General features: G+C 50.8%; 1 protein-coding gene across 2 annotated transcripts in view; it reads right to left on the bottom strand.

Moving 5' to 3' along the window:
• Positions 1 to 17779, bottom strand: part of RHOQ (ras homolog family member Q) — a 39853-nt gene extending 22074 nt beyond the window's left edge. For both annotated transcript variants that reach the window (XM_024552854.4, XM_045189469.3), the window contains exons 1-2: positions 17494 to 17779; positions 16860 to 16918 (exon numbers count right to left, since the gene is read on the bottom strand). In XM_024552854.4, the coding sequence (XP_024408622.3) occupies positions 16860 to 16918; positions 17494 to 17635 (201 nt within the window). In that variant the 5' untranslated portion in view covers positions 17636 to 17779. The remainder of the gene's footprint in view (positions 1 to 16859; positions 16919 to 17493) is intronic.
• Positions 17780 to 21672: the final 3893 nt, after the last annotated feature.

Raw genomic sequence — 21672 nt, 5'->3', positions numbered from 1 at the left:
CCTAATCGAGGAAGTTTTGGCCTGGCTGAGAAAAAGTAACTAAAAAGTCAGGGTCCATCCGGCCTCTACACAGACGCTAGCAAAGGCGAGATTGCAGAATGAGAATGTTAGCGCCTCGCCAGCCTCGCCAGCCCTGCCCACGGCAGGATGCTGGGCCTGGTGGGCACGCACGTCCCGGTCTCTAGAAAGCATGCTCTCGTGAAATGGAAAGTTCATCGAGTGGCTTCAGGACCCAGGAGAAAAATAAATCTCCTGTAAGATTTCTAATCCCTTTTGCTGCAAAGCCTCAATCCCAAACACGCGTCTCATGAGAGCATGTTTTCAGGGACCCGGATGCTAAGGAAAGGAACACAGGATAGCAGGCACCGGAAAGGATGTCCATCACTGTGACTTTGTTTTTCATACCTGTGGCTTCCGACTGTTTAAAAAATGGGAAAGACTTCAATTAAATCTCAGCTGACTGAACATAGGCACTATTTCTGGTATCTCCAAAATTCTCTAACAGGTACAGTGATTTTAAGAGAAGGCATAAAGTCACAAGGACAAAGCAAACAGGAAAGGAGATAATAGCAACGCGATTTTAGAAGCCACAAGGCAAAATACGAGTTGGAAGTGACTCAGCAGACCCAGGGAACGAAATCCTGGGTCATCAGAGATGGGGGCAGGAGGTAGGGAGTAAAGCAGCACCTCTTTCTGTACAACGGAACCCCCCAAAGGTGTAGGAACTGAAGCAGTGTGATCTGCAACTGTACTGAAGGTGGAGCCACACACAGGAGGCGGACCGAGGAAGGACGCAGTCTCATCCCAGATCCCCTTCTCTGCCACAGCGAACATTCTCCCCAGCCCTGATGGCAGGCAGAGGGTATTTACGGGACAACAGCAGGCCCAGTTAACACACCAAACACACAAGGCCAGGGAACACACTGAGAACTGAGACGCCCACCCTACTTCCTCCAGTCACCTCCCAGAGCACTGGAGCCCACCCAGCAGGAACCTCCCAGGCAGGAGAGTGGAAGTTTCTTTTCTGGGGAACATAAACAGCCCAAGAGGAAAGACCAAAGTCAGACATTACAGCTTCCCCAGTGCCAGGCCCAGACAGAGTGCCCTAAAGCAGTGGTTCTCCATAGAGGGAGTGAGGGCTGATGCTGACCACAGGGCCATTGGGCAATGTCTGGAGATACTTTTGATTGCCATGACTGGGGTGGGGCTGCTACAGGCATCTCGTGGGAAGAGGCCAAGGTTGCTACTGAACATCCTACAATGCACAGGACCACCCCCACAACAAAGAACTGTCCAGCCCAAAATATCAGTGATATTGAGGTCAAGGCCACCAGAGTCAGCCAGCCCCACTCGTACACCAAGCCTCCCACATGCTCCATGATACTCCCGTAAATATGAGTAAACACTTAAGGAACCACCGCGACAAACACCGGTCAAATGAGACTCCACAGAGAAACAAAAGCTTCAAAAAACTACCATCAATATCTTCAGAGAAATTAGAGAAGACATTCAATCAAGAAGCAAGCCAAACCAGGAAATGCTACAGGAAAAATGAAAGAAACATCCTGAGAACAGAAAAAGCCTTTTGAAAATTAAAAATAGAACCATCCTAAAAAAAATAATAGAAGGAGTAGATGATAAAATTGAGGACTTCTCCCAAAAATACAGCAAAAAGACACGGAGAGTGCAAATACAAAGTGGGGCAAAAGTGGGTTTACAGTTGTGAGTACATGAAACAGAGTTTAATCTTGTGTTATTATTCATTAATTATTCTATTATTTTCCACATGAGCAACTGTGAACTTACTTTTGCCCCACCCTGTATCAGGAAGTTAGAGGACCAACCCAAGAACTGCAACATCTAAATACTATGAGTTCTAGTGTAACACAAGAGATTAACTGGAAGTGAAGAAATCAAAGAAATAAACCAGGAAAACGTCTCAGAACTGAAGGGCAGGAGTTTCTAGACTGACAGGGCCCAGCAACCTACCCCAAAGTCCATGACCATGAACTGTCCAGAGGGTGACGCAGTGGACCCCCCAGTTCCCAATGAGGACAGCTGGGCTCCTGACACAGAGCCAAGGGCCAGAGTGACGCCAGGCCTGGGAAACAGCGGAAATGGGAGCTAGAAGACAACGGAGACTTCTCTTCCAAGTTCTGAAGGAAAACAGTGATTTCTGACCTATTTTCCAACTGTTCATGAGGTATCAAGGAAATGAAAACATTTTCAAACATAGTAGGTGCCAAAAGTTTGGCTTTCCGATGCGCCTTTTCTCGGGAAACTAATAAAATGTATGCTCCACCAAAATGAAGACAAGGCATAAAAATGTCCAAAACAGGGCTCTCACGTGAGGGAGAGAGCCGAAGGGAGTTCCAATAAGGGAGGGAAACCCCAGGGTGACAGCCGGCACCCTAGAGGCGACCAGCTCCCAAGGAGCAGACCCTGCTCAGGAAGGCGCCTCAAGAACAAACTGGTAGAATACCTGTATGTTGGGTTGCATACAAAGGATAAATTTTTTAAAAAAGCAAATGGCAGTAGAGGATTAAAATATATATAGAACCACCCACCAGTGATCAAATTACAATGTAGCTCCCAGGAAAAAGTGGACAGGAAGTGAAAAGTAGGTGTGAAACCGCACCGTGCATGGTTTAAAGTCAACAGAGGATTTTTTTTTTACCTAAATAAACAGCTAAGAATTGAACATGGTTGCCTCAGAGGAGTAGGAAATGGCTGTACTGTAGGGGAAGTGGAGAGGAATCTTTTTTCTTCGTAATACGATCTTATAAAATTGTTGACTCTTTAAGCCATTGGCACATATAACTTTAATAAAAATAATTTTTATCCTCACCCAAGGACATGCTTATTGATTTTAGAGAGAGGGAAAGGGACGGGGAGGGAGGGAAACATTGATGCAAGAGAGAAACATAGATCAGTTGCCTCTCGTTTGCACCCAGGCCAGAGACCAAACCCACAACCTAGGCATGTACTCTGACTGGGAATTGAACCCACAACCCTTCAGTTTACTGACAATGCTCCAACCAACTGGGCCACACCGGCCAGAGCTAAAATAACGTTTTCTAAATTGGAGGGCCCTAGCTGGTGTGGCTCAGCTGGTTGGAGTGTCTTCCATGGCCAAAGGGCTGCAGGTTAGATTCCCCGTCAGTGCACACCCCTAGGTTGTAGGTTGGTCCCCATTACGGGCAAGTACAGGAGGCGATCCACTGATGTGTCTCTCTTGCATTGATGTTTCTCTTGCCTCCCTCTCTCTCTAAAAAGCAATGAAAAAAAATGTCCTCGGGTAAGGATAGAAAAAATAAAAGTAAATAAATAAAATAAAATTGGGGGAAAACAGAATAAAGAATAAAGAAGTAAATTACTACAAATATTCAATATCACCACCTAGGGCTAAACACTTAAACATTTTGACAATTTTGTTCTGATTTTTTCCTTGCACATTATGTATACACATGCATATTCTTTAAAGTTGTAATCATATATATATGTATATAGTTTTTATTCCTGCTTTTTTCACACTTAACACATCATTAGCCTTTTCACGTATTTTTAAATATATGTTGAAAGCAGTTTTTAATGGCTGTGATTATTCTAATACACATCATGCTATCATTTAACAAACCCCTTTCCACTATGCATTAAAGTGTTAATAATTTACCACTATTATAAATATTGCTGTGAAGACTATCACTTTATGTAAATATTTGTATTCTCTGAATCTTCTGGTATAAATTTAAAGAAATAGATCATCAAAATGTAAGGGTTTTTGCCAAATTAACCTCTGAGATATTGTGATCTATAAGAAATATGTATTTGGTTTGGATCCCATTTTCCAGCACAGAGCTCCTAAAACCCGTGGAATTTCCTAAGTGACGAGAGCATGAAGATGTGTCTTATTACGTTAGTGAGGTGGCTTCTGGGCCCCACCTAAGGATGGGGCCCTGCCCCAGGAGGCCCAACCATGGGATTAGAGGGTTGGAACAGGGAGTCCCAACTCCCCCCACCACCTGTGGGGAGGGAGAAGGAAGAGGGGCTGAGGTTGAACCAATTACCAATGGCCAATGATTCACTCAACCGTGCAATGTCTGCCTACGCAGCAGCGAGGCCTCCACAGCAACCCCGGAGGACGTGGATTGGAGACGTCCGGGTTGGTGGGCTCGGGGAGGTGCTGGGAGAGGGCCGTGCCCAGAGAGGGCCTGAAAGCTCCGTGCCCCTCCCATGCACCTTGTCCCACACAGCTCTGCATCTGGCTGCTCCTGAGCTGTGTCCTTTTACAGTAAACCTGTGATCTCGTAACATGTTTCTCTGAGTCCAGTGAGCTGCTCTTGCAAATTAATTGAATCCCTGGAGGAAGGAATCATGGAAAACTGATGTATAGCCAGTTGGTCAGAAGTACAGGTAACAACCTGGACTTACAATTGGCATCCTAAGTTGGCGGGGGTCCTTGGAGCCTCCTATCTGTACCTGGTTGGTCAGAAGCACAGGAAACAGCCTGGGCTTGAGGCTGGTGTCTGAAGTGGAAGGGGTGGGGAGGGTGGTAGGGAGAGACCTGACTGACCCCTTAACCTGTGGAAGCTGATGCTGTCTCTGGGTAGGTAGTGTCAGAACTGGGCTGAATTCCTGGACAGCCCCGCAGGTGTCTGCCTGTTGTGTGGGTAGGGAACACCCCCCACACTCACTGCAACTGAGTCTTAGGACACTCAAAGAACCTCAGATGGCTGGTGTCCAATTTTACTCCCAACAACAGTGCACAGAGCATCCGCTTCCCTATTCGCTTCCCTAACTCCTGGGTAACAGTTTTTTTCCATCTGTCCAATCTGACAGGTGAAAAAAAAAAGTTTTTAGTTGCATGCCTTTGCATACTGTGTGTTCAATGGCTATTTGCTTTTCTTCTTTTGTGAGCTTGTGGTTTATGTCTTGTGTTCATTTTTCCACCGACACCACAGGGTAAGCTAATCCTTTGGCAACCTCATTTACATATGGATCTTTATGAATCAACACAGATCAGACCTGCAGCCCGAATGGCCCGTGAGTGCCTCAGTAAAACCACGTTTCTGAACCGAGACGGCCCCGGTGAGACCCGGCCTACCTGTGAGGCTCTGGGCAAGTAGCCTGGCAGTTGGGCACCTTCACAACTCTCACACTTCCCCACTGTCCCCTTGTCCTAGCACGTGCCATCTGCTATTGCATTTTGGCCATCTGTATCTGTCTTCCCTTCCCACTGGACAATGAACTCCTACAGGGGAAGAACCCTATCTGATGAAATCTTTATGTTCCTCACTCACTCCACCTGAGACTCATATATTTGATAAAGACCTAAGGATGGGGATGGAGGTAGGCGAGACTATGAACAGAGGCACAGAGAAAGCTAGGACGCTGGGAGGGTGGAGGGGAGACGACCCCCACCCCTACCTAAGGCCTGGTGAGAACAGCACCAGACACACACAACCAGCAGAACCTCGCTCTCTACCTCACAACCTGGAAAATGGTTCCCAGAGCCTGGGGGTCAACTGCCCGTGTAGTAAAGACTGACAAAAGAGCATAAAAAGGAAAGACAAGGATTATTCAGTCCTAAAAAGAAATGAAATATGATACATCCTACAACACAGATGAACCTTGAAAACATTATGCTAAGTGAAAGAAGCCAGACACAAAAGGTCACTTACTGCGTGATTCCATTTCAATGAAATGTCCAGAACAGGCAAGTCCACAGAGACAGAAAATAGATTAGTGGTTGCTAGGAGGTGGGCGGAAGGGAGAACACGGTGCTTGCTAACAAGGTACAGGGTTTCTTTAGGGGGTGATGAAAACGTTCTGGAATTAAATAGTGCTGATGGTTGCGCAACTTTGTGAATATATAAAATCCACTGAATGTAGTTATAGCTCGATTTTTAAAAAAAAGGCAATAGGAATAAACTTGTACATTGAGCAGTTTGGTCCACCAGGAATTCCAGGGAATCACTTTCTTCATTAGCACCAGCCTGCCTAGGCGTGGCTGCTCCCACACTGGCCTGGAGGGTCAGGTAGCAGGGCAGCAGGGCTCCCGCAGGGCGGCAGGCAGTAGCGGGTCACCCCTCCTGTCAAGGCAGAGCTGAGCGGGTCAGCCCATTCATTCTCTGCTCCCTCTTTCCCTTGTTTGCAACAGAGGGCCACAGAACACCCTGGAGGGACACCTGAGATCAAACACGCGGAAGGATTCCTAAAGACCCAGACTTGCTAGAGAACAAGACACACCCTGGCCAATATTTTATCCAAACCGACCTGGCAGCCTTTCTAAGAAACCAGTTCTATGGTGCTTAAACAAGCAATGCATTAAAACGACCACCTATAACCTGATTTTAAAGACCTTCGGTAATGTCCAGACAGATCCGAATTCCCTTCAAAGTGAGCTGATTAGAAAGCCAATGTGGAGATGATGTAGCGTCATGGCCAAGGTTCTTTCCATGGTAATTTTTCTGAAACATTCCCCTAAATCCAACACATGCCTGCTTTCTTACTGGGGCGCCCCAAACCTCGTGCTAAGCGCTGTGTGCCACATTACCATCCGGGTGCTGAGTAGAGATTTACATGTGAATACAACCAAATGCTTAGACTACAGCCAACAGACAATTTGCCTAGCTGAAACTGAAGGAAAGAGTTCAACCTCAAGCGGGCTGGAGTCACTGAGGAGGAGGGCAGGGGATGCCTCAGTCTCAAAAGGACCTTTTCACTTTCTGCAGCTGGATGAAGACCAGGAGCCACTTCCCGCCATCCCCATCCCTTCAGGACCAAGGACCCCACTGGGGTACACCTTAAGGTAGGAAATGGAAGCCCTGAACCAGCTTGCTGGGGAAGACTGCCCTTTGAAAATGAAGCCGGGGACAAATGAATTTTAATTGAACTGGACAATCAGGATTAAATGCTCTTTCTCAGCAGTGGCTCTTAAAGGGAGCACACTTTGAGCCAACTCATTTGTAATCCCAACCATGATGCCGTTTGAAAAAGGATGGCTTTTGTATACCAGAACAGTTTGGGGGACACGTGGCGGGGGTGGGGGGAGCGAGAAAGAGAAGGAGAGAGAGCAGAGAGATAGAGAGTAGGGGAGAGAGGAGACGGAAGGAGGAAAGAATGTTTACGTGGTGTGTGTGTGCACATGTGTGTGTAGGAGAACGGAGGAATGGAGGAGGAAGACACTGACAGAGAAAGCTTAGGTCAGCCAGAGAAGCAATTACTGCCACATGGGTGTCTGAGCAACAGCCCTTCCTCCAGCCTCTCCTGGGGACCTGCCTGGGGAGTGTTAGTACAAAAGGGCCTTGTCGCCCATTTGTTGTTTCGGAACTAATTTAGCACAAACCACACTGGCATCCTCCTCGGGGGCAGGCCTGTCACCGCCCAGAGTGCTAACCTCAGCTACAGTGAACGGGGCAGGGCCCAGGCCCCTCTCTGTCTGGTCGCTTCATGTAAAGGAGAGAAATGGCTCATCAAAGAATGCCCATGGAGCCTACTGTGTGCACAGCCTTGGGCCAGATGGCATCCTAGTGGAGCTAAGGGAGGCTTGGAAAGTGCTGCTTCTGTTTTTTCCTGAGAGCGCCTCGGCCCCATCTCCACCAGAAGAGGAAGGAAGGCAGCACCAGTGGCTGAATGCTTCGATTCACTGCAGCAAATATGGAGAGTCACAATCATGTATAAAGAACCAGAAAGGAGGTGTGTTTGCTGGGGCAGGCGTTAAAAATGAATGCATTGCGCACACCAATGGCACTGTGTCCAGTAAGAGTGCCTGTGTGCGTGTGTGTCGGAGGAAGTGGGGGGGAGGTGGCTTGCTAAGGGGAGGCACACAAGTCCACAAACACTCAACTCATTAAACCCTCTCTTGGCTGACATTTCCGCCTGCATCAGAACCACCTGCAGGGCTCACTGGAAGAGAGATGTCTCCAAGTGTCCGGGTCCAGTCTGGGGTGGAGCCTGAGAACTCCAATTTCTAAGTGTTCTGGAGATACACGCTGGTTCGAGGTGTACATCTGAGGCGCACCCAGTGCAGAAATCAAACCCTTCTTAAGCACCTGGTACATGTAGGAATCCAGTTTGAGCAACTTTCTCCACCAAAAATCCATCTGGAGTACCCCTTGGTCACCTCAGCTCTTAGGAGCAGTTCATATCCTTGGAGGGACAGGACCAGGCCTCCTCTGTGTCCCCAGTGACAGGCATGCACCCACCTCCCTCCCAACGGTGAGGGACCTCACCACTGGCCCCTCCATGAACTGTGAGCTCCTGGGGGCAGGGCCTGTGCCTGACCAGTCTTGTAAGCCCTGCCCCTGGCTCAGGTCTCAGCCCCGACGGGGTACTTGGGGAATGTATTTGCTGACTGACTGTATGAATGTTTCCATCAAGTCCAGACAGCCCACCCAGGCAGGAGGATATGGGTGCTCACACAGAGGTGGTGCCAACGGGGACAGCCCATGGCAGCAAGCAAAATGAGTAGCAGGCAACAGGAAAATATTTCATGTGTATTCAGGGCATAGTAAAACAGAAGAGGGACAAACAGATTGGAAATGGCAGTTTTCACCTGAATAAGAAAATTCAAGGAGGAAAGAAAGGGTTGGGGCAGCTGCTTGGGACAGCAAAGACACCTGCCATCTGCAGGCCAAAACTGTCCTGCTGGGAGGCCTCCAAACAGCAAGCTAATGTGAGTCAACGCTGGCAGGCAGAGCAGGGGTGAGGGGCGGCGAGGAAGCCCTGTCGCCTGAGCCTGAGAAGAGACAGCTCCAGTCACCAGGGAGGAGTCCCTGTTCCTCTTTCCTGGGAGGAGGCTGCAGCGGCACACACAGCACCGAGCTCCTCCCGCACCCTCACCAGCGCTGCGGCCGCCCAGGCACGTCTCTTTTTAAGCAGGAGTTGGGGTTAATGCACAAACTGACGAAATACCCTTACATTCCCAGGTGGGCGGGAGGGGGGGCCGTTTTTCCAGAGACATTTTAGAAGCAGCCCCTAACGTCCCATCTGTAGCCACCACTCCGCCAACTCTTCTGTCGGGAAACGCAATGTACTTTTCACACGAAATATTCGACAACAGAGTGTGTGTGAGGAAAGGAGACACTTAACACTGTCGAGCTGCTTGGTGTGAGTAACTACCATAACGAAACCTGGACTGGAGTGGACGGCCTGCCCTGTAATCCTGCTGTCGCCTTTTACCAGCTGTGTGGCCTGGAGCAAGTCACCGAATCTCGCAAAACCTTCGAAGCGAGGTGACCATTCGCTTCCTTTACTTTTGGAGCAGGAGAGAAGCCTCAAGTGCAACATGCTTTGTTCTCTGAAAATGCTACTTGATTGACTAGTGTGTTATTATTAAACCCCAAGTTCTAACCTGAGCCCAGGAAGGGCTGGCAAGTCGGGGATGGGCTGGTTCGCTGCTCCCACCAGTCACTTGAAAGGAAACAGCGACAAACAATAGTAGGCCCCTTCCCTCACTTTTTGTTCCTTCTGTTTAAATCAACAAGAGACACAGCACCAGATTAATATCTCCTAATTACTAAGCTGTCAGTTACCACGTGAAAAACTCCTTAATTTAGTTACCAACCCTACTCCACGTGTTGACACTGATAGCAGGGATCTGCGATTCATAAAAAGATACGTTTGGGACACCCCCATGCCTGCACTCCCCACGCTGCTCCTCCCCACCCACAGTATGAGCTCCCTCGACCCCTCTGCCTTGTATGACCTCATTTAGTCCAATGACCCCAAGTTTTCACTTCGCAATAGGGAGAAAAGATATTATGTGTTCAGCACACAGTGGGTGGGATGGGGGAGCATGGGTGAAGCGACTGAAGTTGGCTTAAGTCGGAAGGAACAACCTGAGTCCAGGGCTGTCTGTCACAGGCCCCACCCAGCAACCTTAAGCCTGGGAAACCCCGTTACCTGGCAGCCGAGAAGCTGAGTGCATCCGATGACTCTACAACAGAATCACCACTACACAAATAAGGAAACTGAGGTTTTGAGAGGTCGAGCTCCTTGCTGGGAAGTGGGCCCTGGCAGTTCATGTGGGAGCCCACAGACGTAGGTAACCAGGGTATTCTAAGGCTCCTCATCTCTTCCTGAAGGGCCAGATCTCCCAGAAAGTTCACCCCTGTCCACTCTTCCTAGTTGGAACCGTGCTCCGCTGGGTTTCACATAGTGAGCTCTTCCAGTTTTCTAGGTGGACCCTCTGGCAATCTGATCCCCCCTTCCTTCTCCCACAGAAGGTCGGAACACACAGCAGGCACTGACTCAACCCCAGCTGAACTGAACTAGTGTGGAGCCCCGCCCACCCCACCCAAGCTGGTCTGGGCCATCACTCTCAATCGCCACAGGCTGAGCACCAGGCCACAGGAGGCAACCACACCTCCTCTCTCACCCTCATGGCAACTGGGGTGAGGTACACATCTCCTGTTTACAGGGAGGGAGCAGGCTCACAAGAGCTAGGCTGGCTGCCCCCCATCTCTCAGCTACAAGGTGGAGGAGGAGCTGGGATCAAAGTTGGTCTGGAGAACCTAAAACCCACACTTTCACTGCCAAGCCACCTCCTCCTAACGAGATCTGAGAGAGGGAGGTCTCAGGCAAGCTACAAAGGTGTGAGCCTGAGAGACAGTTCTGGGGGATGGAGCCCACTGGTGACCAGTACTCCCCAGGGTCTGGGTGGGGACAAATTGGTGGCCTGCTGCACACCTCCACAGCATCACTCCTTTGAACCCTGGAGACGTCTACTGGATTAACAAAGCTTTCTTTTTCCCCTCTAAAAAAGGGGTTGTGCCTGAAGCTCTTGTCTAATAGGTAAAACCTGAGTCTTTGGTTAACCTTTTAGCAAAAATGACTTTACAGACAAATGAGACTCAACTCACTCCAAGAAATATTTGAGGTATGCCTTCCATGCACCAGGTTCTGGGCTAAGTGCTGGAAACGTGGTAGAGAAAACCACAGACACAGTGATCTGTCCTCACCGGAGCTTAGAGAGGGCAAGAACCGGCCCAGGAGGTGCTGGCAGGCGGGGGGTCTGGGGCATCTCTACTGGAGGAGCCAAGAGACCCGGGGGAGCTCCGCTGCCCCAGCCATGGCCATCCTGCCACCCATGCAGTATCCCTTGCTGTGTGAACCATTGCTCCCTCATGCAAAGCAGCCGCCTGTCTGAAACTAAAAGAGGAAGAAGGAAGTGCTGAGGGCAAGGAAAGCTGCTCCTTGACGCTAGCACGCCAGACTAGGGCAAAACCAAACCCCTCCGGGTGAAAGGAAATTCAGCGGAGGCTCGTGAATTTTCGTTTTTTAAACAGACATGTACGGGCCTTGGCTTGGTTTCTTTGTCACTGCTTCCCTGGTCTCCGCTTCCCTTGCCCCCTCCTCGCAGTACTGCTGTTCTGCACCTGAGGCCTCTTGCTAGGACCTGCTGCTGCCAACACAGGTGTCACTGCCAGACACTGACACCCCCATGGAGGGCTGGTTTGTTTTGTTTCGTTTTGGGACCATTCGGTCTCATCTCCTGAAACCCCAATATCCACAACAAAACCACAAAACCCCAGCTCTCCATTAGGCCTCTGACCCACGAACTTTAAAGCCACACTTCCACCTTTTTCACATCCCAGCACACACAGAAAACGGCAGCATGTGCTCAGCTCCCTGGGGGCCACACACCGCCCCCACCCCAGCAGTACACCGGTGACACCCATTCCTGACACACCTGTGGGAGAGCTTTGGTTCCCAGAGTTGTTAATGTCACAAACCTCGAAAACCGGGACGGAATTGGAGAAGCCAGATGGACACAAGGGTTGGGAAGGGGACAGACCCATGTGAGGCACAAAGAGAAACGGGTCAGAGCTGGTGGAGGCTGTCCCCAGCCCCAGGTCCCTGTCTGCCTGTCTGAGCTGGCACATCCCAAACCCATATCAGAGTCCCAGGGAGGGAAACACAGAGCATTCGGTCACTGCAAAGGCTGTGGAGCCAACCAAGGCCATCCGCCTTTCCAACACAGAGGAGGAAGCCAGCATTCCAAGTGAGTGGTGCAGGCTGGAGATATAAATAGCTTCTAAAAGATTAGCAAAATGTACAGATAACAAATCTACAGTAGGTTACTAAGGGAAACCAGGATGCTTAGTGCCAGCATCTCACCTGTTGCGGCTGCCCTCTGCAAGGAACCCTAAGGCTCCTCCTAAACTCTGCTCCCCAGGCCCCTAGTGGAAGTAACATGGGGCTGCAAGACCTAGAGCCTGGGTGAAGCGAATGGGCACTTCCTAAGCCCTACTGATGTTCCCTGCAGGCCCCCTCCAAAGGGAAGAAAACTCTTTTCTAACCACATTTCTGTCTGCTCTCCATAAGCCCACTCACTCTCAATTTCCTCATCTGGGAAAAGTCTACTTGGGAAGGTATTGTGAGGAATGCTGCCTGAGGGTGGGAGGAGCTCACCGTGGACCTCCCCTTTCCCCCTTCCCTTTGTACAGGGCCCTGGGTGCAGCCTAGTGAAAAAGGCACAGCAGCGCACAGGGCACAGGGCAGGGAATTCTGAGGCTGCTACAGAGGCTGCCTCCCATGGCGATTCCCTTTTGGAGAGGAAGTCCTCCCCTGGGTACCGAGAGGGCTTGCAGGGCAGCCACAGCTGCTGAGCTATGTCAAATGAGAAACAGATCTCGCTTGTCACTAAAAAAGCAACCACAAGGGACACCTGAATAAAGGGTATTTATAGCTCTTATGTATGCGCCCTTGAACTTGAGGGAGCGTGTTTAAGTTAACAGACATAGCAACAGCACACCCAAAAGCACCCATATGGACTTCCACACACTGAGGCAGTGGCTAAATCTGGAACTCTAGGGAACCCAAAACTCACCCCCAACACACCCTCCTGAGTGTGGGTATTCTGGGACCTGGGATAAAACTGGGCGTCAGTCCTCTCTCTCTCTGGGGTATCAAGTTCTGCCTCCCTGCCAAGGATTAAGAGATCAGCCTGGAGCCAGCAGCTCAAGAGCAGGCAGCTCCCCACCGCTCATCTGCACAGAGAGCGAGAGCTCTTCCCACCTTCCATGTGCTTCCAAGCAGTGCAGAGGCAGGAGGGAAATCTCATCTCTCCAGTCCCTCCCCGAGCAGACAGCGAGCCTGCTGCAGAGCCTACGCAAGAAAGGAGAAGCTCCACGGGTCCAGGCCGGAAGCCAGACCCCTGCACAAGGCCCCAGTGGGGAGGAAGGCGCTGCCTTCAACTTCCACTCCAAAATGCTTAGCAGTCAAAATGTCAGCTGCTCCTGGACCACCCAGGGGCTTGGCCAGGAAAGGGGGCTTCGCTTTGGCAGTAATGCTACTGAACATGTTGGGACATTGAGAGATGTCCCCAAGCAGAACATGTGACGGAGACTGGCACTGGCCAACACACACACATTCATGTTTCTTCCTCTCCCTCTCTCCCCTGATAGCAGCAGAGGTCCATGTGGAGAGCAGCCTGCTCTGGAACGCAGAGGGTCATCTACTATGGGCATGTCTCAGAGATATTGTGGGTTCTGCCCCAGGCCACCGCAATAAAGTGAGTTGTAATCTTTTTGTTGGTGGAGGGTCTTGCCTTACATTTGTAAAAACTGCAACATCTATGAGGTACAGAAAGCCAAGTGCAATGAAATGAGGTATGGCTGTACAGTCATCGCTTGAGTGCCCTAATATGTACACTGGATGAAAGTTTGCCTATGGCTTTGAACTTCACTGGGGTCAGACACCAAGAAGAATAAGCACATAGACTAGAAGCTCCAACCAGAAGGAGGTATAGTTGCTGTTATTCAAATATAGAGAGTGCCCATGTGCATGAGGGAACTTTTTGGAGAAAGTAACTGTTTCCCAGTGCTGAGCTTCCTGCTCATTCCATTTTGCCTCCCAAAGTAGAATCAGCTGAAACCTACACACCCCACTTGTTTCTCAAAGTCTGCGGTTGCACTCAGTTTTTCTAAGCATTTCATCATGAAGGATGCAGGCACTACTTCAGAAAGAGTGCCCTGTCCAGATGACACAACAGGGCACTCAGAGCAGGTAGCACTTGGCTGTGTCCATGGGTCGCCAATGGGGACTGTGGGAATTACAAAGTGCAAAGCTGGCTCCACACCTCTGCTGAGAACAGTATAGGATCTGGAATCCTTGTGGAATTGCTATCAGCCTCAGGCATACTACACTGTCCTCTTCCACCTGCACTCCCTTCCCCCCACATAGGTGCCCAGGGTGGAGTACGATAATTTCTCGTAACATATTACACATCACTATGAATGAAGAACAGTGTCCGTGCTTTTACATACATTTAACATTATAAGCTGGCCTAAAACACTGCCCTATAGAGCCGAATTATCCACATTTTTACTAGAGCACAAAGAAGGAAAATAACTTAGCTGGAATCACATGACTAGCAAGGGAGAGATCCGAGGCAAGCCTGTTTGGTTCCAAAGCCCACGGTTCTACTGACCACCAGGCTTACAAATTCCCATGTGTGCGCACGTGTTTATCATTATCATTATTATAAGATTAATCTGTTACCAACTCAGAGAAGCACAGAGTCTTTAATGACCGAATACAACAGAAATCTCCTATACAACATGCACGAACAGGCATCTGACGCAGACACTTCCACCTACGCTATCATCAGCCATGGCAGATCCCAACCTTAAATTTATTCTTTTGACCTTCCGAGTGCTTAGCACAGTGCTAGGTACATGCTAGGCACTTACCATTGAATCTAACTGATGATTACTTTGCTAAGATTGCTTATTAGTAATAAACCCTCAAATGCTGCAAGATGAATCATCAATAACTTTGATCGAAAAACAAGTTTTAGACACTGGGAGAACACCAAGGGGGCCTAATACCCATCCCAGCCAACAGAGGAGGTATCCCGCCACTGGGCAAAAACAGTAGTATCTGAACCTCATTAGTAGGTTGATCCCACTTGGTCTGTATCTTACAATCTCCACGGGAAACAGCAATTATAATGACATACGGAAAGCCCTGGTTTTGTGAGTGGGCCCTAATTTTGGGTGACTCTTTGTATCTGGGTTCTCTATAAACCCATGGCTTCCTGTGTGTATAACCACCTCCAAGTGGGCAGATTCAGACCATGTCCTAAACCTAGCAACACCTCTCTCGGCAGCTGTGACCTTAGGTCAGCAACCTCACCTCTCTGAGCCCCAGCTTCCTCATCTGCAAAGATGAAATATCACCTATCTCATAAAGTTGCTTCATGGAGAAAATACAATGATATTTGCACGTGGTCGCCCCATGCCTGACATACAGAAGAAACCCAGTAAATAGTAGTTAGGTGTGAACATGCACGAAACAGCTCTGACATATCCACGTCCTGTCGAACTGGGCTCGTGGCCAAAAACTGGCCATGGTGACAAGTGAAGGAGAAAAGGAAAGAAGGGGTAGTGACAGAAGTTAACAATGGAGACCATATTTTAAAACCTGTCTCCTTTCAACCTGTTGTTTAAAAGTTCACTGTACAACTTAAAAGTTGGTCTCCGTGTACTCTGACAGCTGCAAGGATCACCAACGGCAAGGCAGGCAACCGAAAGGGGCCCTGGAAGAACTGCCTGTACTGACTTGGGTCAGACTGGAGAAAGGGAGTTGCCTCAGGCCCCTCCCACTGCCACGGTTTCTCGATCCTCAGATGCTGCTCTAACTTAATGGTTTAGAACCCAGAGGCCACATTAAGGCACCTCCCAAAGAAGATATTTTTCAGTCTAACCCAGTACCATCATTCTGAAATCCAAAACTAGGAAAACCACGAAGAACAGCACCTCCACTGAGCGCCTACCAAGTGTGTGCCTGACTTGGTGCTAAGCCCCACTTAACAGGTAAGGAAGCTGCAGCTGGACAGCCCCCAAAGTCACTCACTAAGCCCTTCAGCTGCTCACATGTCCTCAAGGACCCAAGTCTGCGTGATATGTGGAAACTTCTGCCCGAGTCTTCAGATCTAATCACAGTGCTGGATTCTGCAAAACTTCATCACACAATCATCTTAGCTCCACAGCCAACAGGGGTCTGGGAAGAGGGTGGAGCTGGGACAGAGGGAGAGAGAAGAGACTTTAATCCTTTAGGAGCCACCTCTAATTTGCAAAGGCTGCAAAGGTCAGAGGCTGCCAGAAGAAGTGAGCATTTTCCTTCTGCATGCTAATCTCTCCCAGGGCAAAAAAAAAAAAAAAAAAAAAAAAAAAGCCAAAGTCACCCTGCCTTCCAAGGGAAAATAAATAAATAAAGCCCTTCTTCCAAGATTCACACTGAACTCCTAACCTTTCCTGCCCCTCCCTGGCCCAGGGAGGGGCTGAATGGTTGTTATTTCTTTTCTTCTTCCCAGTGGTCCCTTGGTAACACCACAAATTATGTTTTCAGGGACTCCAGTCCCAGAGTGCAGTGATGTTGTAATAAACATAACCAGGACCAAATGCCTTCCCATCGTATTAGATGATGCCATTTTCCACCAATCAGGCTCCTTGGGCAGGCAGACCACTCACCAATGAGGGACCAGACAGAGGCTGTGAGAGGGAGACCTGGTCATCTGCAACCAAAAATAAGGGCGCTTCACGATTGGCCGCTGCCACTTTGCAACAGGAGTTTGGGATCCACACACCAAGCACCATACGGAAGGCACACACAGGCAAAAACTTTTAAAGCCCAAGGGTTCATATGGGATGGGCTGGTCTGGGGTTGCTGTTGGGGTTTTTTCTTTTTCCTAATTTGCTGACTTGAAAAAAGAAAAAAAGACTTGACCCACAGCAGCCCCTCCGAAACACGCCCTCCCCCCCCTCGACACCTCAGTTTCCAACGGACCTTCGCAGACACCCTGAATCTGGAAAGGGAAGGAGGTGTAGGCCAGGGGCCAAGACACTTACCTGTCCGGCCGTGTCATAGAGTCCCAGGAGGTACTGCTTGCCCCCTACGGTGACGCTGACTGCAGGGGCAGAAGTGGGGGCAGGGAGAAAAGCTCACAATTACTTAGATTCCAGGGCAATTTCGCTCCCCACCAGGACCTTCCTCTCCCAACCCAGCTGGAGGCATGAGGGCGCTGCAGGGAGATGCCACCCCTTTTCCCTGTGCCCGGCTCGCTGTGAAGTGGCGTGAGGTCGGGGTAAGAGGTGGCCCGCAGCTACAGCCTACTCCCTTCTCCCAAGTCCCGTAGCCACGTCTGTCTCGCCCGTCCTCCCAAATGTTTCCCCGGGGGCTTGGGGCAGTAGAGGAGGCGGTTGTGGGAAGGTCAAGGAGGTCGCCCCAGGACGCCAAGTGGTTTGGGAAGTGCGGGGAGCTGGCACTGGGTGCGGGAGTAGGGGTAGGAAGAGGGGTCCAATCTGTCCGCAAAGGAGATGGTGAGAGGCAAAGCCCGGAGGTGGGGCTCGCCGCCCGGCGGAGGGCGCAGCGGGGGAGGGGTGGGGAGAGCGCTCAGGGGAGGCAGCTAGGGGGCTCCGCCAAAGTTGCTCCAAAGTTCCCGGCCCGGGGAGCAGCCCCTTAGTCAGCAGTCCCGAGGCTTACCTGCGTAGTGGTCGAAGACGGTGGGCACGTACTCCTCCGGGAAGGCGTCGTTGGCATAGCTCATGAGTAGGCACGTCTTGCCCACCGCCCCGTCGCCGACCACCACACACTTGAGCATCAGCGTGCCGGGCCCGTGAGCCATGCTGCGGCCGGCCGGCCTCCGGGCATGGTCCCCCCGGAGCCCCCGCCCCGGTACCGGGCTCAACCCCAGCCCGCCTGGGGGGTCCGCCGCCGCCGCCGCCGCCGCTCCGCGCAGCAGGGCCGTCCCCCCGGCCCCATGCAGCGGCTCCCCCCACCCAAGGGGAGGGGGCGGCGGGCCCGGGGCGCAGCCGCCGCCTCGGTCACTGCCCGGATCCCCGCCCGGGTACCGGTCGCCGCGCCCGCCCGCTGCCCCCGCCGCTCGGCGCCCGCGCCCTCTCCCCTGCCCGGCTTCCCCGGGAGGATCCGCTGGATCATAAGACTGTCGGGCCCCGGGGGAGACCGCAACTTTGGGGAGGGCAGAGAGGGGAGGGGCCAGACGGCTTTCCCCGCCCAGCGCGGGTCCCTGCCCCCTCCCCGCCCGGCCTTGGAGGAGGGCGGGCCGAGGCACCTCCCCCGAGTGCGGGTCGCCCGCCAGCGCCCGCCGACCCGCTCCTGCGCCCCGCCCGCGGCCGCCTCACCGCCTCGCCGGCTCACCCTAGCTTGACTCCCCGCTAGGGCCGCTACGAGGGGGCGAGGAGGAGGAGCCGAGAAGCAGGGAGGGGAGAAAGGTGAGGCTGGGGGAGGGGGCCCCGGAGGGGAGCGCTTGGGAGGAGCCGAGGGCTCCTCGCGAAAGTGCCCGCAGCGCCCGGAAGCGTCCAAAGGCCCCAGTGCTGGGAGAAGACAAGGAGGCCTCTTGGGGAGCTACGACGACTCTAACGATGACGCAATAGTCATGCAAAATTATACATATAGATTTAAACTCCATCCGGAAGGCAGGAGCCATCCCGTGGGCCTCTAAGTGCACAACAGAACTAGAAATTGGAAAAGAAGAAAGACTTTGAGGGTTAAAGAAAAAACATTTTCAGGTGCGTGGAGTGATGGGGGAGGAGTTGGTGCTCCCTGAGCTGAAAAGCAGGGACTCCTGGTTTATTGCTCGGGGCCCCTTCCCATAGCCACCATTCTGTTCGCAGCAGAAGCTTGAATCATTTACTATGAAACTGGTGACTAAGGGGGTTACAGCATCTTGAATCACTGAAGCACCCCACAATAGCCAGAAAAGGAAGACACCGCTGGCTGTGGACAGGACAAATGTACCTTTGTTCCCCTGGAGGAGACATTCTCTGGGCCCCCCTTGCAGTCCCCAGTGCCCCTCGAGGGTGTTAGGTTGTGATCCCTGAGGAGTGACACACTCTGGTGCTCTAAGCCTTGGCCTGTGACCCAGGCAGTAACCCCTGTCCAGCCGCCTGGGCAAAGCTTGAAAACACCAGGCTGTGCAGGTCCCGTTCACTGACCAGTAGTGCCTCTTTGAACATTAGGCACTCGGAGAAAGGGGTGGAGGAGAGTGGGTACTCTCCACACTGGCACTGCACCCCAACCCTGCTGACAGGAGATAAACCACTTCCTTTCATTTATTCACATTGAGAGGCAGCCCAGAGGTCAACCGGACCATCTTCCTCAGACTCCCTTAGGTTGTAGGTAAGCAAACAGACCTAGAGAGGTGAAGTGATTATCCCAAAAGCTTCCAGCTAATTCCAGCATTCAAAGACATTTCACTTTGGGAAATGCTCACTGTTCTGTCCCTGTGCCTCACTTCTGAGGCCTCAACTCTCAAACCCCAAATCTGGTTTCTGTTGTCCCAGGAGGACTTCCTGGCGGTAGTTCCTTGTGGAATCACACTCAAAGTCTCACCAGACCCGTCCAAATATGCCTAAGTGTGGGTGGGCATTTGCATTGCCCGTTGCTTTAGATTATGCAATGAATCTGGAAGACACTTTGTATGAATGACAAGGACAGCCTTGAGGTCAGATCTTGGTTCAAGGCCATTTTATGCCACTTCTAGAGGGGAAGAAAGGATTTGTTTCCTTTGCCTACAGGACCATTGCTTCCGGCAGCATTTTCTGGGACTAGTTTTCTGAAAGGAAGCTCTGTGAGAAGAGGGTAGGAGCTCTGTGAGAAGAAGCTCTGAGTACACTCTGGCGTGTACTCAGCCAGGAGAGGGCATTTGGTCCCAGCTGTGATGCTAGCTAGGGGCCCACTTCTCTGGGTCTCAGCTTTCTCATCTGTAAATGTGGGAGCATTTGTAAGAATGAGTTCGGGTCTCACCCTTGAGAGCTCTAGGGTGCTTTAAAAACTGTCCTGAGAGCTCCTGGTAACAGCTTTGAGACAAGGGGATATGCAGTTGCTGGAGACATGAAGAAGGCCTTTATGAGGGCTGACAAGATCTGTCCCAGGACAGGAGGATGGAGGCTTCAGGGTCTCCCCCAGTTCAGGACTCTGGCCTCTTATTGGGGCAGACATTGAGTAGGGATCCAGGGAGCTGGAGGAGCAGCTCCAGAACCTTGAACAATGTCAAGGACCCCAGGTTCTGGATCGCCTGGGACAAGCTCTGAAGTGTCAGAGCACTTCACGTGGGGAACTGATGTCAGATGAATCATGCAGAGGTGACTTCATTGGTGATGGTGACCTCATCCCTTTGGCCCATAGAAGAGCCAAAACTGACTGCCAGGAATACTTAGAGCTCTGGCTGATTCCACTGTGTGTATGTGGAGCAGGAGGGGGGAGTTACCCTGGATGCCTCAGGTCAGCCCACAGATGGGTTAGCTGGAAGGACCAACAGATCTTAACAGAAACCTCCCTTTCCTGTGGGCAAAGAGGATAATGCCTCAAGTGTTAACAACAACAACAATTCTCAAATTTCAGGGATTCGAGAGACAGAAATCAACTTTGTTTCTAAGCATTCGTAGGCACTGTGCTCGCTTTTCTCCTTTTGTGTCAACTGCAGATGTCAAAACACAGTGGTCTGTGTGAGAACAGTGAATCACTACTTAGCCTTCTCTTTTTCCTATAGTTCCTACTCTTCATTGATTCAACCAGTACTTCATTTAACAAGCCTTTATCCGGGTTTACTAGATGCCAGGCTTTGTTTCTGGGCAGGAGACAAAGAGCTGGAAAGCCACAATTGCTGGAGGTGGTGGGAAGGAACTGATGAGCAATAGATAATTAATATATAATGTGATCAGTGCTGTGGTAAAGGATAAAGAACGGGCTTCTGGAAGTGCAGGGGTGGCCGTTAGTACCTAGCTTGCTCTGGGTGTGCTGGGGCAGGGTTTGCAGAAGGGTGTCATTGGCCTTGGGTTTAAGAGGGTACTAGGGGTAAGATAAGAGTGCCTGGGAAAGACAGCCACACACCAGGGCAAGAAGGAACAGCACACAACTTCTTGGGAACAGAGAGCCAGCTACGGTGGACAGAGCGTGGGATTACTGGTACAGGGGAGCTGGTTTGTATTTAAATAGGAACTATAATGTTGATTGTGCTTCGTGCAGAGGTCCCCATGTCTGCCACACCCAAGTAACTGGTACTATACCTACCTCCTGTCTCAGTGTGTTCCAGCTGCTGTAACAATATCCCACAGACTGGATAGCTTATAAACAACAGAAATGTGTTTCTCGTGTTGCTGGGGGCTGGAGGTCCGGGGTCAGGGTACCAGTGTGGTTTGGCGAGGGCCCTCTTCTGAGTTGCAAACTTCTTGTTGTACCCTCACATTGTAGAAGAGATTAGTGAGTTCTGTCCAGGCTCTTTATAATGGCACTAATCCCATTCATGAAGGCTCTGCCCTGGTGACCTAATCACCTTTGGAAGGACCCACCTACTCATACCAACACTTCAGGCTTTAGGTTTTGACATATAAATTTGGGGGGAACATTCAACCTATAATACCTTCCTAATGTAAGTAACTTTGGAAAATTGCACAAAATATATGAAGCCACTGCTTCCGGAGATTGGACAGCACATAGCACAGGACTGTGATCCCTGCAAGAAGAACAAACGAAGGCGAGCTCTACTATCGCCCTAACTTTCTGCTGGAAGTACTTTCTGAATTGCAGCACAGTGCGGGGGAACCGAAATAGACCGAGGTGGCTTTGCGGAGTTGAGAAGATAGCTGAAGAGACTTTTCAAGATGGAGGACCACTAGGATCCTCTAGAGTCTCCTGCCGATA

This window comes from Desmodus rotundus, chromosome 5 (genome assembly GCF_022682495.2).
Source record: "Desmodus rotundus isolate HL8 chromosome 5, HLdesRot8A.1, whole genome shotgun sequence".
In the NCBI taxonomy this organism is placed as follows: Eukaryota; Metazoa; Chordata; class Mammalia; order Chiroptera; family Phyllostomidae; genus Desmodus; species Desmodus rotundus.
The sequence above is the reverse complement of the archived record's forward strand: the minus strand, read 5'-3'. Positions and strand labels throughout refer to the sequence as shown.